Source organism: Urocitellus parryii, chromosome 15, assembly GCF_045843805.1.
Source record: "Urocitellus parryii isolate mUroPar1 chromosome 15, mUroPar1.hap1, whole genome shotgun sequence".
Lineage (NCBI taxonomy): Eukaryota > Metazoa > Chordata > Mammalia > Rodentia > Sciuridae > Urocitellus > Urocitellus parryii.
The window spans coordinates 48676348-48696099 of record NC_135545.1 but is presented as its reverse complement, the minus strand read 5'-3'; the positions used below and the strand labels follow the sequence as shown (position 1 = coordinate 48696099).

At 37.0% G+C, this 19752-nt stretch overlaps 1 protein-coding gene across 2 annotated transcripts in view; it reads left to right on the top strand.

The window, feature by feature from the left end:
• Positions 1 to 19752, top strand: part of Cfdp1 (craniofacial development protein 1) — a 113081-nt gene that overhangs the window by 11396 nt on the left and 81933 nt on the right. Inside the window, exons 2-5 of one of the 2 annotated variants that reach the window (XM_077793106.1) lie at positions 4139 to 4256; positions 6491 to 6701; positions 8161 to 8288; positions 19370 to 19489. In XM_077793106.1, coding sequence (XP_077649232.1) covers positions 4139 to 4256; positions 6491 to 6701; positions 8161 to 8288; positions 19370 to 19489 — 577 coding nt within the window. Of the gene's footprint in view, positions 1 to 4138; positions 4257 to 6490; positions 6708 to 8160; positions 8289 to 19369; positions 19490 to 19752 lie in introns of both variants that reach the window. The other variant, XM_077793105.1, reaches the window with a different exon arrangement.

Genomic DNA, 19752 nt, shown 5'->3' with positions numbered 1-19752 from the left:
ATACATATCTTTAATTAATTAATTTGTTTTTATGTGGTGCTGAGGATCGAACCCAGGGCCTCGTGCAGGCTAGATGAGCACTCTACCACTGAGCCACTGAGCCACAACCCCAGCCTTCCTCAGCTTTTTAAAATATTTTATTTAGAGATAGGATCCCACTGAGTTGCACGCGCCTTGCTAAGTTGCTGAAGCTGGCTTTGAACTCATAATCCTCCTACCTCAGCCTCCCAAGTTGCTGGGATTAAAGGCATGTGCCACCATATCTGTTTTTTTTTTTTAATATATATATTTTTAGTTGTAGGTGGACACAATACCTTTATTTTATTTTTATGTGGTATTGAGGATCAAATCCAGTGCCTCATGCATGCTAAGCTAGCACTCTACCACTGAGCCACAACCCCAGCCCTCCCTTTTATTCTTTTTTTTCTTCCCCTTTTTATTTTTGAGACAGGGTTTTACTAATTGCTAAGACTGGCCTTGAACTTGTGATCCTCCTGCTTCAGTCGCCGCAGTAGCTGGGATTAAAGCATATGCCAGCTTTTACCTAGCTTTTCTTACATTATAAAAATGTGGACTATATAAGCAAAGTAAGCCAATCCCAAAAAACCAAAGGCCAAATGTTCTCTCTGATAAATGGCAGGGGATCCATAAAGGGGCGGGGGCAGGGAAGCATGGGAAAAATGGAGGAACTTTGGGCAAAGGGGATGGAGGGGGCTTTTGGGCAGAAAAGATGGTGGAAAGAGATGGACATCATTACCCTAGGTACATGTGTGACTGCACATATGGTGCAATGCTATATCATGTACAACCAGAGAAATGAAAAGTTGTGCTGCAGTTATGTACAATGAATCAAAATGCATTCTGCTGTCGTATGTACCTAACTAGAATAAACAGATTAATTAATAAAAAAATGTGAGCTGTATACATAGAATTGAGTTTAATGTCCATGTATTCACTACCCAGTTTAAGAACTAGAATATTGGCTCCTTGGAAACTCCTGTGTACCTCCTGCTATTCTTTATAGGTATATCAGCCTCAAAACGCTTGAGTAAAAAGCAAAATCTGACTATGGAAAAGGCAGTACTTCTGGGACTCTCAGTATTTAGTCATAGCATTTATGTTGGTCACTTAGTACTCGAGTTTTTTAGAGTCTTTGTGCCTTCACCTGTGCATGGCATCACCTGTTCAGAAACCTTGGATTCCTTTTCAATAAAATCTTCAGACTCCTACTGGTGGGTGGAGGTGGTACAGGCCCATGGCTTAGAACTGTGGAGGATAAAGGTTCTAACTGCTGTTCTGCATACAGCTTTTCCCCTGTTTGGAGCACTCACCTTCACCCCTGGTTCCAGAGGCAGCTGATGCTCTTGGTCCATATGCCTCTTGAGGAGTCTACATCTTCCATCAGTTTAGTCTTTTACTTTCTCCAGACCTGCATGCAGTTAAAAGTTCTTCTCCAGGTTTCAGGAAAATGTGGCTGTTGTCTTCTTGCCTTTTCTCTTCAGCATTGTGGGTCCTATGAAAAATTCTTTTGGCTGCAGTTTATTTATGGAGGTATAAGGAAGCACACTTTCATGTGTGTTCACACTGTCATCTTAACCTGAAACTTGCTTCTCTCCTCATGAGATTCTTTCATTAATTAGTTCTTGCTTGGTGTTGGGGATATCAAACTGATTTCCCTTTTTGGAACCCTCATATTGAGAGTGTATGATTGTGTGTGAGAGAAAGAGATGCTTATTCTCTAGGTTTTCACATGCCTATCTCCTTATGTGTTTTTAAATCTCTGCTATCTTTTATTTTTTTAGTTTTAAAGAACTTATTTATTTATTTATTGTGGTGCTGGGGATTGAACCCAGGGCTTTGCACTCTACCAACTGAGCTATATCTCCAGCCCAAGAGTTTTGTTTTCTAAATTAAGTCATCTTATTTCATGGATACTACCATTTCTCTTACCTTTTTTTAAAAAAAATTTTTTAGTTGCTGATGGACCTTTATTTACTTATTTATCTATTTATCTGTCGGTTTATGTTGGTACCAGTGACTGAACCTAGGGGCACTGAGCCACATCCCTAGCCCCGCCCCCCTTTTAAATATTTTTTTAGTTATACATGGACACAATATCTTTATTTTGCTTATTCATTTTTATGTGGTGCTGAGGATCGAACCCAGGATCTCACATGTGTGAAGTGAGTGCTCTACCGCTGAGCCACAACCCCAGCCCCCCCAGTCCTTTTTTTTTTTTTTTTTTAATATATTTATTTTTTTTTTTAGTTTTTCGGCGGACACAACATCTTTGTTGGTATGTGGTGCTGAGGATCGAACCCGGGCCGCACACATGCCAGGCGAGCGCGCTACTGCTTGAGCCACATCCCCAGCCCCAAAGTCCTTTTTTATATTGTATTAGAGACAGAGTCTCCCTGAGTTGCTTAAGGCCTTGCTAAGTTGCTGGGGCAAGCTTTGAACTTGCAATCCTCCTGCCTCAGCCTCCCAAGTTGCTGGGATTACAGGTGTACACCACCATGCCCAGCCTATTTATTTTATTTATTTATATGTGGTGCTGAAAATTGAACTGAGTCACAACCCCAGCCCATTTCTTCTTATATCTTTTTTTTTTTTTTTTTGAGAGAGAGGAGAGAGAGAGAGAGAGAGAGAGAATTTTTAATATTTATTTTTCAGTTCTCGGTGGACACAACATCTTTGTTGGTATGTGGTGCTGAGGATCGAACCCGGGTCGCACGCATACCAGGCGAGCGCGCTACCGCTTGAGCCACATCCCCAGCCCCTTATATCTTTTTTTTAAAGAATATTTATTTTTTAGTTATAGGTGGACACAATATTTTATTTTTATGTGGTGCTAAGGATTGAACCCAGTGCGTCACGCATGCTGAGCGAGCACTCTACCTCTGAACTACAAACACAGCCCTCTCTGATCTTTTTGAGGATATTAATTATAAAGGTTTTTGGTGGTTTTTTCCACTTTGATTCCTGCACTGATTATTTCCTCTTATTTTCTTCTCTTTGAATCTTGCCTGTCATGTTGGAGGCTTTCCTCAGGTGTTTGGGGGTCATTGATTCATTGTGAGTGAAGTACTTAAAAGCTGATTAGATGTATATAGGAGTATCAAAACAGCTCCAAAGAGGAAATAACCCAAATGTCCTTCAACAATAGAATATATAAATAACTTGTGGTGTGGTCATACAGTGAAATACTGTTCAGGAATGGAATGTATAAACTACAGCGAGTTGTAGCAATATGGTGACTCACAGGCATACTGTTGAGTTAGACAAAAAAGTACATTGAGGCCTCTGTTTGGTTAAAGTTCAAAAAACAGGCAAAAACTAACCTGTGGTGTTAAATGCAAGATAGTGGTTACCTTTGGAGTGGGGACAGTGAGTGGTGACTGGAAGCAGATACAGGGGACCTTTTGGGATGCTGGCCATGTTTTGTTCCTCAAGCTGGGTCCTGTTTTACTGTGTGTCATTTCGTGGAGCTCTATATCAGATTCATTTCAGCTGTACATTTTGGTGTGTGCACTTCAAATAGAAGTTGAACCTCTTTGTAGGTTTGGTGGCCAGACTGGGCATCTAGACAACACTTGCTGGGAACCCCTGAATATCAGTGTCTGAAGATAGAACATAGATGTGTTTGTTTTTTCTGCTATATTTAACTGAAAGTCTTTTAAGTTTCTTTCTAAACCCCATTTGTGGACAAGACAAGGTGTCTTTGTTATTATATCTGAGATGCGACGGGAACATTAATTTCTTCTTCAAAAAGTATATTAGTAGACTTAGAATCTCCATTCATTTGTTCATTCACTCATTTGTTAAGCAAATATTTACATATCAAGACAGGCAGTGTCCATGACTTCAAAGAGTGAACAACAAACAGCATAGCAGAAATTGCAAACCTTTACTATATGGGAATGAATTAGGGAGGGGAAATAAGGACTGCTATGGAAGCCAAGGATTAGGAAAACAGCCTAGTCTCCAGGGACAGAGAAGTCTTCCCTAAGGAAATGATATTTTAGGTTAAGAATGAGGAAAAATACAGGACTTTTTTTTTTTTTAATGAAAATGTTTCATCTTGATGTGAAAAATCTTTCTTTCCTATCTGTCTGACCACCCTGTTATGTGATTTCAGGTGGAGAGTATAGTGAAGATGACGTAAATGAATTAGTGAAGGAAGATGAAGTGGATGGTGAAGAGCAGACACAGAAACCGAAAGGGAAACAGAGAAAGGCTCAGAGCATTCCGGCCAGGTGATGTTGCTCTCAAGTTCCCAGAAGTCAGGGGCTTGTGCTACAGTCATCCTAATTGCTGAGATTAGTCTGATGATAAGATTTCTTATGGTCAGGGTTTCTGACCCTTTTTTTTTTTTTTTGAAGAAAACATTTGCTGGTATTTTAGAAATAAATTCTTGGTCTCTGATAAGCTTTAAAATTTTTAGGTTTATTTTTATTTATTTACTTATTTTTGTGTGGGTGCTACTGGGGATTGAATCCCAGGGGTGTTAACCTGGGCTGGCCTTGAACTTGCAATCCTTTTGCCTCAGCGTTTTGAGTTGCTGGGATTACAGGAGTGTACCAACGTATCTGGCAAAATATTTAGGTTTTAATTAAACAAAAAAGCCTAATAAGTAAAATGTGTATATGGTTAAAACTATTAATGTATACCTTGTTTCTAGCCTTGAAGAAGAATGTTACCAAAGATATTCTCTCCGTATATAACAAGGATTTATATATGTCCTATATATGTTGAAGAAGAATGTTACCAAAGATTTTTTTTTTTAAAAGAAAGAGGGAGAGAGAATTTTTAATATTTTATTTTATTTTTTTAGTATTTGGCGGACACAACATCTTTGTCTGTATGTGGTGCTGAGGATCGAACCTGGGCCGCACGCATGCCAGGCGAGCGCTACCGCTTGAGCCACATTCCCAGCCCACCAAAGATGTTTTGTCCGTGTATAACAAGGATATATATATGTCCTACCCTGTATTTTACAACAACACTCTATTGTTTTTCACTGTCATTGTTTTACAAGTTGGAAGTGGTACCACCGCAGTACATTTAAACATACATTGCACGGATAGGCCTTACTTGACTTGCGAATCCTCTCATTGAGGAACATTTAGATCATATCTAGTTTTTGTAGTAAATAGTTTTTGTACATGTCTTTGTATACCTGTAAATCAGATTTGTACATGTAGAATTGTTTGATCTAAGGTTATGTGCAGTTCAATTTTTTTTAGCAATCTTTCTTTTTCTTTTTTGGTACCAGGGATTGAACTCAGGGGGCACTCATCCACTGAGCCACATCCCCAGCCCTATTTTGTATTTTCTTTTAGAGACAGGATCTCCTTGAGTTGTTTAGCGCCTTGCTTTTGCTGAGGCTAATATCCTCCTCGCTCAGCCTCCCAAGGTACTGGGGTTATAGGCGTGCGCAACCATGCCTGACCTAGCAATTTTTCTTTCATAAGCCTATACTGAATTACATTTCCATCAGAATTAGGAAAATTTTGATAGGTAACTTAACTCAGGGACATCTTCTATGGAAGTGTTTTACTTCACTGCTTTTTGTTTTCCTGGGCATTGAAGCAAAAAGCAGATTATATTGATAAAAAGGAAAAAAAGAATTTTAGATTTAGATAATTCACTTAAAATCAAAGTATTAGTGAAAGCAATATATTTTATAAGTCTTGGGCCTAGTTCTTTTTTTTAATATTTTTTAGTTATATATGGACACAGTATCCTTATTTTGTTTATTTACTTTTATGTGATGCTGAGGATCAAACCCAGTGCCTCACACGTGGGAGGCAAGTGTTCTACCACTGATCCATACTCCAGCCGCTTTGGACCTAGTTCTTTTGTCTCTATTCCAGCTTTTATATCTTCAGAAAGTAGAACAAAACACTGATATATATTTTTCCCTGAGAACTTCTAGAAGAAATAACACAAATAGCTGGGTGCAGTGGCACATTCTTGTAATCACAGAGTCAAGAAGGTTGAGGCAGGGAGATTGCACATTCAAGGCCAGCCTCTGCAACTAAGCGAGGTCCTAATCAACTTAGCAAGGTCCTATGCAACTTAGACCTTGTCTCCAAATTTAAAAAAAGGACTGGGGATGTGACTTATGGTAAAGTACCTCTGGGTTCAATCCCCAGTTCAAAAACAAAAATACTGTTTTGAACAGATTAATTCTGTGAGGTGATTTTGGGTTTTGTTTTGTTTGTTTTTAAATGAAAATAGCTAGTCCTGATTTAGAACACTATATAATGATTCCAAGTGATTGGGGAAGATGCTAACAGTAAGAGCTCAATTCTTCTATAAAATTTTAGTTTATCTTTTCTGTTCCCCACCCCCTTAGATCTAGTAGTCTCAGATCTAAATTTTTTTTTTTAGGTATACAGAATTACATTTGGAATTGAGGAAGGGGTAACAAAACATTTTGCCTTATCTGTCTTGTCTTGCTTTTCTTGTGACTATTGATGATTAGGAAGAGAAAACAAAGTGGCCTCTTGTTAGAAGAGGAAGAAGAAGATGCCAAGGCTGAATCTGGAGGAAGTAGCAGTGAGGAGGAAGATGAAACAGAAGAACAGGACAAAGGGACTGGATCAGAGGATGCAAGGAAAAAGAAGGAGGATGAGCTCTGGGCCAGCTTCCTCAATGACGTGGGACCAAAATCAAAATTGCCCTCTAGTACACAGGTGAAGGTAAGGCTGGAGATGAATGGTATGATAGCATCTCCAGAAATACCCTAGGGTTCCCCAGATAATTTTTTTTTTTAATTTATAAACTGAGATTTGAATCTTAAACAGAAAGCAGACTAGATAGATGCCTTTTGATAGTAACTTTACTAGTGGAAAGCAAAAGCACTCTATATTTTATGAAAAGAAGCCTTTCTCAGTATGGAGATTCCTAAAAAAACTGGAAATGGAACCACTATGTGACCCAGCTATCCTACACTTTGTTGGTTTTCCAAAAGAACTAAAATCAGCACACTATAGCAATACAGCCACCTCATTGTTAATAGCTGCGTAATCACTAAATTATGGAATCAACCCAGATGTTTGTCAATAAATGAATGAATGAAGAAATTATGGTATATATACACAAAGCAGTTTTACTCAGCCATAAAGAGGAATGAATTTATGGCATTTGCTAGTTAATGGAAATGGAGAACATCATGCTAAGTAAAATAAGCCAGACTCAGAAACTCAAAGGTCAAATGTTTTCTTTCATTTGTGGAAGTTAGAGTAAAATAAAGGAAAGGAAGAAGTAAGGATAGGATAACATAAAGATATAGGAAGATCAGTAGCATAGACGATCAAGAGGCAGAACAGAGGGACAGGAAAGGGGAGGCAGTACGGAGTGAATTCTTAAAAAATCATGCTATGTGTATATATAAATACACCACAGGGAATTTCCCCTGTATGTATAACTAAAAAGAACCAATAAAAATAGATGAACAAAAGGAAATCTAGCAGAGTAGAGGAAGGAGAAGCAGTGCAGAGCAGGGGATGGGGGAGGATGGGAGGAAGAGAGGAGATCATGAACTGAAATCAAATTCTATGCATGTGATTTTGTCCGGATGAATTCAGCTACTATGTATAATTATAATGTTCTAATAAAATAAAACAGATATTAAGATTTGAACAGAAAGGGTAAGATTAGAACAGAAAGACAATTATTGAAAAATCAGCTTAAGGACAAGCTATATGGTGGACTTACAGACAGTGTTCACTGATGACAGTGAGTTTATTTTTTTCCAATTATATTGCCTTAAAATAAAACTACCTACTGGACACAAATTTCAAACTTTAAAAATTGCCTTGGGGGCACTGGGCTGTGGCTCAGTGGTAGAGTGCTTGCCTAGAATGTGCGAAGCACTGGGTTCAGTCTTCAGCACCACATAAAAATAAATAAGTAAAATAAAGGTATTGTGTCCAACTACAACTAAAATAAAAAAAAAAATTGCCTTGGGATCACATCTCAGCTGTTCTTCAAAAAAACCCTGAAGCCTTTTAATCAAATAAATTCCCAATAAAGAAATCATTGAGTAATTAGAGATGAAACATTGAGAATAACCATAAGCAGCATGTTTAGATGACTCTTATAGGTTCATACTTTGATGAAACTAATTGCATTTCTTGCTTTTTTCCATAGACAGGAGAGGAGACTGAAGAGATGAGTTCAAGTAAATTGTTGGTCAAAGCAGAGGAGATAGAGAAACCTAAAGAAACCGAAAAAGTTAAAATCACCAAAGTATTTGATTTTGCTGGTGAAGAAGTGAGGTAAGAGAATCTTTACAAACTTTAAAATTTACGCTTTTCAAAATGAGCAACTTTCTAAATGGTATTAGACATCTTTTCTCAGTCCAACTAAAATCAGCACACCATAGCAATACAGCCTCAGTCCAACTAAAATCAGAAGAGTTTATATTTCTACTTGCTCATTGCTGTGCTTTGTGACTTTGCATAAGTCGTCATTTCTGTTACTTTCCTCAACTGTGAAATAGAATCCACAGTGAGGTCTCTGAAATCAGATAAGAATTGAAAAGAGAAATTTGATTCCAGTATTGTTTCCTTCCTCAGTATTATTGTTTGAATTGGGTTGTAAGGTTTGTTTACTATACTTTAGGAAAATAGTAGGGCTTAGTGTCATGACAACTTTAGCCTTCTGGCTGTTATAGAGAGCTACATGCCTGGAATTTTCTCTCATTTACTTAAATTTATTATGTGAAAACAGCAAATCTATCATTTTGAGCTAAATGAGAACAAATGAAATGCCAATAAGTAATTCTGTAGTTGGTTTCATTTATTTTCTTTGACAGTAACAAATTAGGAACTCTCTGAAAATAGACTTTCCCCTAATTTTTTTTTTTTTTTTTTGTGTGTGTGTGTGTGTGTGTGTGTGTGTGGTACTGGGGATTAACTACTGAGCCACATTCCTAGCCTTTTTGCATTTTTGTTTTGAGACAGGCCTTGCTAAAGTTGCTAAGTCTGTCTTTATACTCACAATCCTGCCTTGGCCCTTGAGTTGCTGGAATTTACAATGCCACTACACCTGGGCTGAAATTACTCTTGAAAATGATACCTGTTTTCTGACAATTACAGTTATCCCTCAGTATCCGTGGGAGATTGGTTCCAGGACCTCCTGAGGATGCCAAAGATTGTAGATGCTCAAGTCTCAAATAAAAATGGCATAGTCTTTGCATATAACTTAAGTATAACCTCCTATATAAATTAAATCACTTCCAAATTACTTATAATACCTAATACAATGTAAATATTATGTTAATAGCTGTATTGTTTAGGGAATAATGACAAGGAAAATGTCTGTACATGTTCTGCACTGATGCAGTTTTTTTTTCCTGAATGTTTTCTATCTATACTTGGTTGAATCTACCAGATGTAGAACCCACTGATACAGAAGGCCAACTGTATTATATACAGTGAAAATACATTTTGGAAAACAGAATTTGGTATTAACTGTTATATTACAATACTCACTGTAGTCAGATCCACCAATGGCTAATGTTTTGCCTCTCTATTACTATATGGATTTATTTGTTTTTTGTTTTTTTTTAACCTTATAGGAGCCATCTGAGAATGACTTTTATACATTGTAATACTTCCTTCTTAGTATTTTAACATGTCTCCTAAAAACAAAGATATTCTTCTTTGTAACCTAATATAGCACTTACATAAGTAAATTTAACATTAGTTTACTCTTTTATGATTTAAATTGTTCAATGTGTTGCAGACAAATATTTTTGTAAAACACAATAAAAAGAAATTGCTAGAAAAATAATTTTAAAAGATATATAAAATACAAGCCCCAGTTTTTGATAATATTCAACAAACATAAAATTCCATTTCAGTATTAGAGACAAAATGAATCAAAGCAACGATATATGATATTTCTTGCCTATAGTCCCACTACTCAAGAGGCTGAGGCAGGAGGATTGCAAGTTTCAGACCAGCCTCAGCAATTTAGCGAGCCCCATCACAAAATGAAATAAAAAGGTCTGGGGATATTTATTGCTCGTGGAGAGTGCTTATCTAGCACATGCAAGGCATTGGATTTAAGCTCCACTACAATAGAGAAAAAAAAACCCTAAGTAATTTGAAAAGAATACAGGCTTTTCATTGAAAGTGTGAACGTGGATGATTAATACAGATAAGAACCACTGTTGCACCTTTTATTATTCTGTAATTGAAACAAAATAAATAGAGTGAAATATTAGTTCTCAAACATCAGACACACATTCTGAATAATACTGTTTTAATATTTAAAGTTTCTATTGTGAGAATTTATTTTTTATAATTTGTCTAATATAAGTTGGATTGGTCACAGGACTATCCTGTGGGAAATGTATATGTTTATTATTTCTGTGCCCCTTTCCTCTTTTATTTTTTTCTTCTTATTTCCTATATTGGGGGATTGAATCCAGGACATTGCACATGGTAGGAAATCATTCAACATCCCAGCCCTTTTTTGTTGTTGTTGTTGTTGTTTAAATATGTATTTTTTAGTTGTAGTTGGACACAACACCTTTATTTTATTTATTTATTTATTTTTATGTGGTGCTGAGGATCAAACCGAGGGCCTCACACATGATAGGGGAACGCTCTACCGCTGAGCCACAATCCCAGCCCAACATCCCAGCCCTTTTTATTTTTATTTATTTATTTATTAAGAGAGAATTTTTTTTAATATTTATTTTTTAGTTCTCGGCGGACACAGCATTTTTGTTTGTATGTGGTGCTGAGGATCGAACCTGGGCCGCACGAATGCCAGGCAAGTGTGCTACCACTTGAGCCACATCCCCAGCCCCCTTTTTATTTTTTGATTTGAGACAGGACCTCATTAAATTGCTGAGGCTGCTTTGAACTCCTAATCCTCTTACATCATAGGAATTACAGGTGTATAGCACCTTGCCTGGCTGCCTTTTTATTTTATTGTTTGAGACAGAATCTTGCTAATTTTGCCCTGGCTGGCCTTGAACTTGGGATCCTCCTGCCTTAGCCTACTGAGTAGCTGGGATTACAGGTGTGCATCCTCGTGTCTGGATTTGTGTTGGTTTTCTTTTAAAAAATATATATATATAGTTCAGGGTTGGGCATGTAGCTTAGTGGTAAAGTACTTGCCTACCATGCTTGAGGTTCTAGGTTTGACTCCCCGTCACCACAAAACAACCCACCCCCCCAATTCCAGTCATCATAAAGAAACTCAGTATATTTTCATGGGAATGGAAGTCTACACTTTAAAGCAGTTTCATTAAGTTCAGGATTTTTATTTTTACTTTTATGCAGAATGAAACTAATGATATTGTATTTTCAAAGTTCATCTTTAATTCTTTTTTTTTGATACTGGGGATTGAACCCAAGGGCACTCTACCACTGAGCCACATCCCCAGTCCTATTTGTATTTTATTTAGAGACAGCGTCTCACTGAGTTGCTTAGTGCCTCATCATTGCTGAGAATGGCTTTGAACTTGTGATCCTCCTGTCTCAGCCTCCTGAGTTCTGGGATTACAGATGTGCATCACTGCGCCCAGCTTCATCTTTAATTCTTCTTCAATAACCATTTCTGGGGCTGGGATTGGGGCTCAGCGGCAGAGTACTTGTCTTGCATATGTGAGGCACTGGTTTTGATCTTCAGCATCACATAAAAATAAAGACATTTTAAAAAATATATAAATAGCCATTTCTAATATTTATCCCATGGAAGTTAGAATTAAATTTAAGATATGTTTTAATGGGGGAAATAAAGAATTCTGGATGCATGAATTTCCTTTGCATGGATATTCTTTTTTTTTTTTTTTTTTTTTTAGTTTTAGTTTTTTGTAGTTATATGTGTACAGAATGCCTTTATTTTATTTGTTTATTTGTATGTGGTGCTGAGGATCAAACCCAGTGCCGCGCACATACTAGGCAAGTGCTCTGCCGCTGAGCTACAGCCCCAGCCCATGGAAATCCTTTTGATAGGAAATATAATTGAAAACATTCTATGAAACATGTCAATATGTAGAAACTTTTTTTCCTTCAGGCTTATAACTCATTTTTACCCTTATAATTTATTTGCTACTGAAAAGTATGATGAATTGCTTTCTTGCATAGAAGAACTAAGATTATTTAAAATAATAAGATTATTTAAAACAATAATGGCTGAAGCAAATTGTGCTAATTGGGGACCATCTGAGATTTTGTTTGTTTTTTAATTTTTTTTAGTCATTGATGGACCTTTATGTAATTTATTTATTTGTATGTGGTGCTGAGAATTGAACCCAGGGCTTCACACATTCCTGGCAAGTGCTCTATCACTGAAGCCATAACCCCTACCCACCTGTCTTTTTTTCCCTATTAAAAACACTGTTTACTTTGTAGTTCATCATTCTCAACAGAATTTTTTTCCTTTCATAACCATTATACCTCAGCATACAAGTTTTTAGTTGATCAATATTAAGAGAATAATTTAAAGATTAAGGGATGGGGTTGTGGCTTAGTGGTAGAGTACTCACTTAGTATGTGTGAGACCCTGGGTTCAATCCTCAGCACTACATATAAATAAATAAAATAAAGGTATCGTGTCTACCTTCAATTAAAAAAAATTTTTTTAATTAAGTATACTACCCTTACATAATTCTCAACTTTTACTACTTTACTAAGTATAGTGTCTTCATTTTTTTGCTTTATTTTTTAGTTTTCCTTTGATAGCAAGATTTTTCTTGATGATGAAAGCAGTGTATTTATTTGTTCTTCCAATACAAACTCCTAATCCAAAGTGTTTTCCTCTCTTGCAATTGCAACATTAAAATATACTTCTTCAAGCACGCTCCAAACCACATCTGTTGAGCTGGGCATGGTGGTACACACCTATAATCCCAGCAGCTCAGGGCTGAAGCAGGAGGATGTCAAGTTCAAAGCCAGCCTAAGCAGTTAGCAAGACTCTGTCTCAAACTAAAAAATAAAAAGGATTTTTTAAATTGATGTCGCCTAGTGGTTAAGCATCCCTGGGTTCAATCTCTAATACCAAAACAAACCAACCACCTCTGTTGAGGATGTGATCCTAGTTTTATTACATAGAATACTTTGCATTACCTTTCTGTTTAAATCACAGATATAATAAAGGAATGTTCATGTTAGCAGTAGCTGACATTCTGCAAGTTGCATTGAAAAAAGTACTTTGTTAATTTTATTTTTTTGTATTATAAGTTTTAGTATTATAGTTTTCTTAGTATTATAAGCCTGAATACATCAAGCTGTATTGTCATTGGAAAGTTACACTTGAATCACCTTTGAATTTATTGATGTTTCAGAGCAGACTCATTGATAGTCTTTTTCTCATATCTAGACAATGGGTTTGTTTTTTAGATTTAGCAAACAAATGTGCTTCTTTCTCAAAAGACAAAGCAACTGTCCTTTGTTAGAAGACCTCAGTGCACTGTTAATGTGTAAAATTTTACATCTATTTCCTCCTCCTCCTCCTCCTCCTCCCCCCCCTCCTCCTCCCCCCTTCTTTCTTCTTTCTTCCTACTAGGGAATAAACTCAAGGGTGCTCAACCACTGAACCACATCCCCACCCCTTTCTTGTATTTTATTAGAGACAGGGTCTCACTGAGTTGCTTTGGGCTTCACTAAATTGCTGAGGCTGGCTTTGAACTCGCAATCCTCCTGCCTCAGCCTCTCAAGCTGCTGGGATTATAGGCATGTGCCACCATACCTGGCCTGATTACTCCCTTTGAAAGAATTCTTTTAGAGAGAATTTTTTAATATTTATTTTTTAGTTTTAGGCAGACACAACATCTTTGTTGGTATGTGGTGCTGAGGATCGAACCCGGGCCGCACGCATGCCAGGCGAGCGCGCTACCGCTTGAGCCACATCCCCAGCCCATGAAAGAATTCTTTTAATTTTGAACTTATTTCTTTATGTTTTGTATAAACGCTCCTGAAGTTTATTGGATTCATTGCTCCATTAGCCAGAACATCTCTGAAAAGAACTCACTATAATTTTATCACTGTATGATCAAAACCCAGACTCAGTATGTGAAAGATCATAGTCAAGCCCATATGATATTGATTAGTGTTCTGGTTTACTACTGTTGCTGCATTCAGAAAAAGGTGTATGATTTCTTTTCAGAAACATTCAGCAGGGCAAGACTTTGTTTTGTCATTAATAAACTAGGAATAAAAATAATGCCAATTTTACTTTCTTAAATTAATTATTAATTTTAAACTAATTTTTTTAAAAATCACACTTGGTTATTAAAGTGCTTATAAAAATAACATAAATTCGTATTTCACTAGATTTTTGGATTTCAGGTGATACAATAACCATAAAATATTACACCCATTATAATGTGGTTTTACTTTGAATAACAGTTTATATTGCCTGCAACTCAGTTCAGAAGTTTTGATGTTAACTAAATTAATTTTGTTTAATGCAGTGACTACTGATCATGTCTTGAATATTGTGACTCTGTCACATTGCTAAACAGGTTTCTAAGTACTCATAATTTCTGTACCCATCTTGTCTTGAACCAGTAACAGGTAGTTTTTTGTTTTGTTTTTAAGTTTTTTTCCCAATAATATGTAGTTTTATAGCCTCTACTTTGAGTATCACTATATACAAGTCTGTTGCCCCTGTCCAGCACTGGCAGCTGAACTCATATGAATTTGTGGTGATGCAAAATAAACACAAATTACCTTTACACAAGCTTCAGGATGGCTTCCCCCGGCTTTCAGCCTCAAGCTCCCCAAAAGGGAGAGCAAGAGAAAGTCAACGAGAGGCTAATAAGAGAGAGGGAGCACATTTGGAAGTGGGCTATTTTTTTGGAGGGATACTGTTCTTAGAAAGTTTTGTCCATAAAAGGGCAGAAGGGGTAGGATTACAAGGGAGCAGGTGAGTGTAACTCAACCCCAGCAGGTACGCCTACAGTCTTACTATCTGAGCTGGGACAACACCCAAGTCACCATGAACTGTAGTGATTGGTCAGAGCCTCGTGCTTCAGGATTGGAAGGTATAGTCATTCAGAGTGGCTGCCCACACAATTCTATTCAGACTTTCTCCAGTTATCTCAGCGATGTCCTTGCTAATTATATTTCTTATGCAGTCCAAGGTTTAACCCAAGATTAAATACTGCATTTGGTCTTTTTTTTGGGGGGAGGGGGTCCCGGGGATTGAACTCAGGGGCACTCAGCCACTGAGCCACAGCCCCCGCCCTTTTTTGTATTTTATTTAGAGACAGGGTCTCACTGAGTTGCTTAGTGCCTTGATGTTGCTGAGGCTGTCTTTGAACTCTTGATCCTCCTACCTCAGCCTCTCTGAGCTGCTAGGAATACAGGCATGTGCCACCCTGCCCGGCTGCATTTGATCTTTTAGGAGTCTACCAGCTTGGCCTGTAATTTTAGCTAGTTGGGAGGCTCAAGGTCAGCCTAGGCAATATATCGAGACCCAGTCTTAAATGAACAGAGAGTCTAGACCATTTGTGTTGCAGAATGCCCCTCAATTTGGGTTGTTGCACTTTTTTCTCATGTTTACTTTCAGATTAATTATGTTAGATAAAAACACTATATTAGCAGTGTTTCTCATCCAGCAGGGATATTTACTATTTTAATATATTAAATATTACTAATCACTAATGTTTGTAGTGATAAGTTAAGGCAATATCTGTCAGAATTCTCCATTGTAAGACACCCTTTTCCTTTGTAATTAATCATTTTTGGGACTCATTAAATAATTATTGATGTGAATTAATGATGCATTTTGCCTCCAGAAATCATACTGGAAGCTTTTGCGTTGTCCATTAATAAGTAGCAGAACACTGACAGTGTTTAATGGTTTAGAAATCCTATAACAGAAATATAGAAACTGTACTAATGTACCATTAAGAATATAGGTTTCAAAATTTTTGGAAGTTAAGTCTCTCTCAGCTTGGATTATTTCACATGTGTCTTGGGGTACATACGAATACCTAAAGGGGCTGGGATTGTAGCTCAGTGGTTGAGCACTTGCCTCACATGCATGAAACACTGGGTTCGATCCTCAGCAACATATAAAAAAAATAAACAAATAAATAAAACTAAGATAATGTGTCCACCTACAACTAAAAAAAAAAAAATTTAAAACAAGATACCTAAAGGAAGATTTATTTATAAGTTTCTATATAAAGAGTACAGAAAGTTGATCACTAACTGTTGCTATGAGAAATCATTAAATTTCTGATCAAATTAAATTTTATGTGCTTGTTTATGAATATGATATTATATATCACAAATGTCTTATTTTGTTTTTGAAAACCAATGCACGGTGATTTTAAATACTGGATGGTTATTAGTGAGTCAACTATTCCCACCATTTACCAGAAGAGGGCAGTGATGTGTCTATCAAAAAGAAAATAAGGAAATAAGAATATGGAGGCACTTTTTCCATAAATTACATACTTTCACAAGCATGTGTTTGTTTATACTTGAAAAGTAATTAATGCTTATTATTTTAAAAAGTCATATGTTAAAGAAATAAATGACAGGGCAAGTGAAAGTCTTCTATAACTCCTACCCCTAAGGAGAACAAAAACCATTAATTGTTGGCAATTTTTTTTTTAAAGCTTAAATTATTTATACTTAAATTTAGGTGTTATAAGGAATCCTCTTGAGGGAACTTGAGAGATCTGAATTTTAGTTGACAGCCCATATACAGATTTGGTGTGTGGATTTAGCATATCTTTTAATCTCTTGATGTCATTCTGCTTTTTCTTTTTTGTCTTTGTATCAAGTTAAGAGCATTACTACACCTTTAAGAAATGTGAGAAAAAGCTAGTGATGACTGGGAAGAATTTGTAAGTATAAGCATAAGGTAGTGTTAGTACAAAGCTAGTCTTTTAGTTTTTTTAATAACTTTTAATTAAATTTGGGGTTTTTGCTGTTTTGTTTTTCCCTACTTGAAAAATATATAGTTTATTTACCTTGGGAAATGGGGGAGAAATAGTACTTTTTATCTTTCCCTGTCGTTTAACCAGCTGAGCCAGTTAGCTCAGACTTTCCTAAATGATTCACCTTTTGGAAAAGATAAGTCATGGAAAAATTTCTCCCCAAATAAAAACTTCAGGAAATATTGAGTGAGAATTAAGTTAAAGTGGAATTTCTACTTAAAATACTTACATTAGTTATTGCTGATAATGGGCCTTTTCCTGTAAGGGTTCCCTCTTGTGTATGAAATGGTTTATAACTTAACTATTCTACTTGAAGGGTTGAAGGTTTTTTGTTTGTTTGTTTATTTTGGTTTTGATTTTGTTTTTTGTTTTGTCTGTTTGTTTGGTGGTGCTGGGGATGGAACCCAGGGTCTCATGTATATAAGCAAGTGCTCTACCCCTGAGCCGTATCTCTAGCCCCTTGAAGATATTTTGATAGCCAAATCTATTATTGCTTATTAAAAATGGAGTTCTTCTAGGAATACTATCTGAAGAGTAATCTGGTATTAGTGTCAATTATCAAAAGCCCTGAGAAATGTACCAATTTATGTAACATGTTTTTAGTGAATATGGATAAGAGTTTGACACTAAGAAATAAAGATTTCTCCACGTTATACATTCTTTATGCCCCCTCTGTGGCTCTCTATATCATGTAACATCACAACTTGATTTCATGGTTGGCTGTCATGCTGGACTGTGAGCTCCTTAAGGGCAGAAGCCATGTTGTATTTCTGTGCACATCCAATATCTTAACATAGTGCCTTACATCTGGTTGATTTTCAAAAAATGCTTAATTAGGTGCCTGCTACAAAAAGTCATGTCAGTCTTACAGTAAAACAAGAAAACACAAAACCAAAATGTGTTGCATAAGTGCTGCTTTCCTTTCTCTGTAACTTGGGCCACTTGATCTTCATCTTTTCTTTCATCATTATTTTAAAATTTCACAGTGTTGTGCCTTGATATGATTTTGTTTTGTCAGGTGTTCTGTGGCTTTCCCTAATACTGGGGATTGAACCCAGGGGCGCTCTATCACTGAGCCTACATTTCCTGATCTTATGTTTGGTTTTGAGATAGAGTCTCACTAGTTGCCAAGGCTGGCCTGGAATTTGCGATCTTCCTGCCTCAGCCTCCTTGAGTAGGTGGGATTACGGGTGTGCACCACTGAGCCTGGCTTCTGCTTTTTTTTGTGGAATGTCATCCTTCACTTAAAGGAAATTTTCTTTTATTATCTTAACCTCCCAGTTTTCTTTTTGAAATTTATAATAGTGGAATTGATGCAGTGACGTTAGATGAGGCGAGGATTGGGTAACAAATGAACTCCACACCTCAGTAGCAAAATGTAGTATATGTATTTCTTTTTGGTATGACTCCACTATGAATTGGGTGGCAACACTATCCTCTAGAGCATGTGACCTTAGAAGGTGCTATGGTAAGGGAAGAATGAATCAATAGATTTTTCACTTAATTCTGTTTTAAGAATGGGCTTTAGACCTTTCCTTTGTGAGTCTGGATCTTCTGTGGTTTTTGTTTCTTCAAAGGGTAACAGGGTCCTGCTGGCTTGGGAGTGGAGGGCAGTAGCCTGTGTATTGAGTTGGAAAAGGGATCTGAGGCCTAGGTTCTCCTGAAACAGACTCTCAGGTGGGTTCAACCTACTTTACTCTTCCACCTTCTTCAAAATTCCTGTCATCTCAATTGAGTGAGCTTTTGAGGGTGCTGTCATACAGATTGGCTTGCTTGTTTGGGGCCATTCTGCATGACTGTCAGCCATCTGTTGCTAGAGTGGTGCTGTGTGACAAACCATGCCAGTCTTAGTGGTAACAACAGTAAACATGCATTTTTTTCCTCATTTGCCTCTGGGTATGTGGTGTTTGGCCAATCCTATGTTGGCTACAAGCTTAACCATTATTTTGTGCCACTTGTATACAAGACACAGTACTAGGTTCCGGAATGAGATGATCCTTAATAAGAAAATTTGTCCTTGAAGGTGAATAGATTTATATTCCCTCAAGGTGGATTTATAGGATTTTCCTATCGTTATTCTTGGCCAGTGTTTTTCTGAATGAGTGGTTGAACATAACTCACACATTTTGGTTTTGTATTGTTTTACTGTAAGACTGACAAGACGACTGACTCTGGAGTGTGCTTCTTGCTGACAGCTGTAACGGGAGGACTTAGGGGGATAAAATTTACATGCATTGTTGTTTTACTTGTTAACTTTAGTCAGTGAAAAAGCTTTTATCTAGAATACTGTAGTAAACTTTTATCCGAAAACTCAACAGCCAGAATTTATTAAAAGCCCTATGATGGATATGTTTCTAGTTCTCATTCTCTTTTTACTAGATTTTGTTTCTCTCTCTTTATTCCTCTTGTGAATTTGATATCTCCTTTTCCTTGGAACAGGGTAACAAAGGAAGTGGATGCTACATCTAAAGAAGCCAAATCCTTCTTCAAGCAAAATGAGAAAGAAAAACCACAGGCTAATGTCCCTTCAGCTGTGCCGTCAATCCCTGCTGGGTCAGGGTGAGTACTCAAGTCTCAATCGCAGGTGTACTGGGCACTTTGGAAAAGCTGTTTTCCGTGCAAGGACCTGCCTTAACTGCAGCGCTCATGGCTCCTTTCCTGAGAGAAGGAATTATGCTGCTGAACTATTACACTATGCTGCCTTTGCTGAACTATTTACCAAGATGGAAGAGGCAAAGGAAAATGGGCCATAGGTCTCCTTTAATTCCAGCCTGAAGGAAGCCCTGGTTTACAGTGTTGACCGCAAAGCTGAACATGTAAAG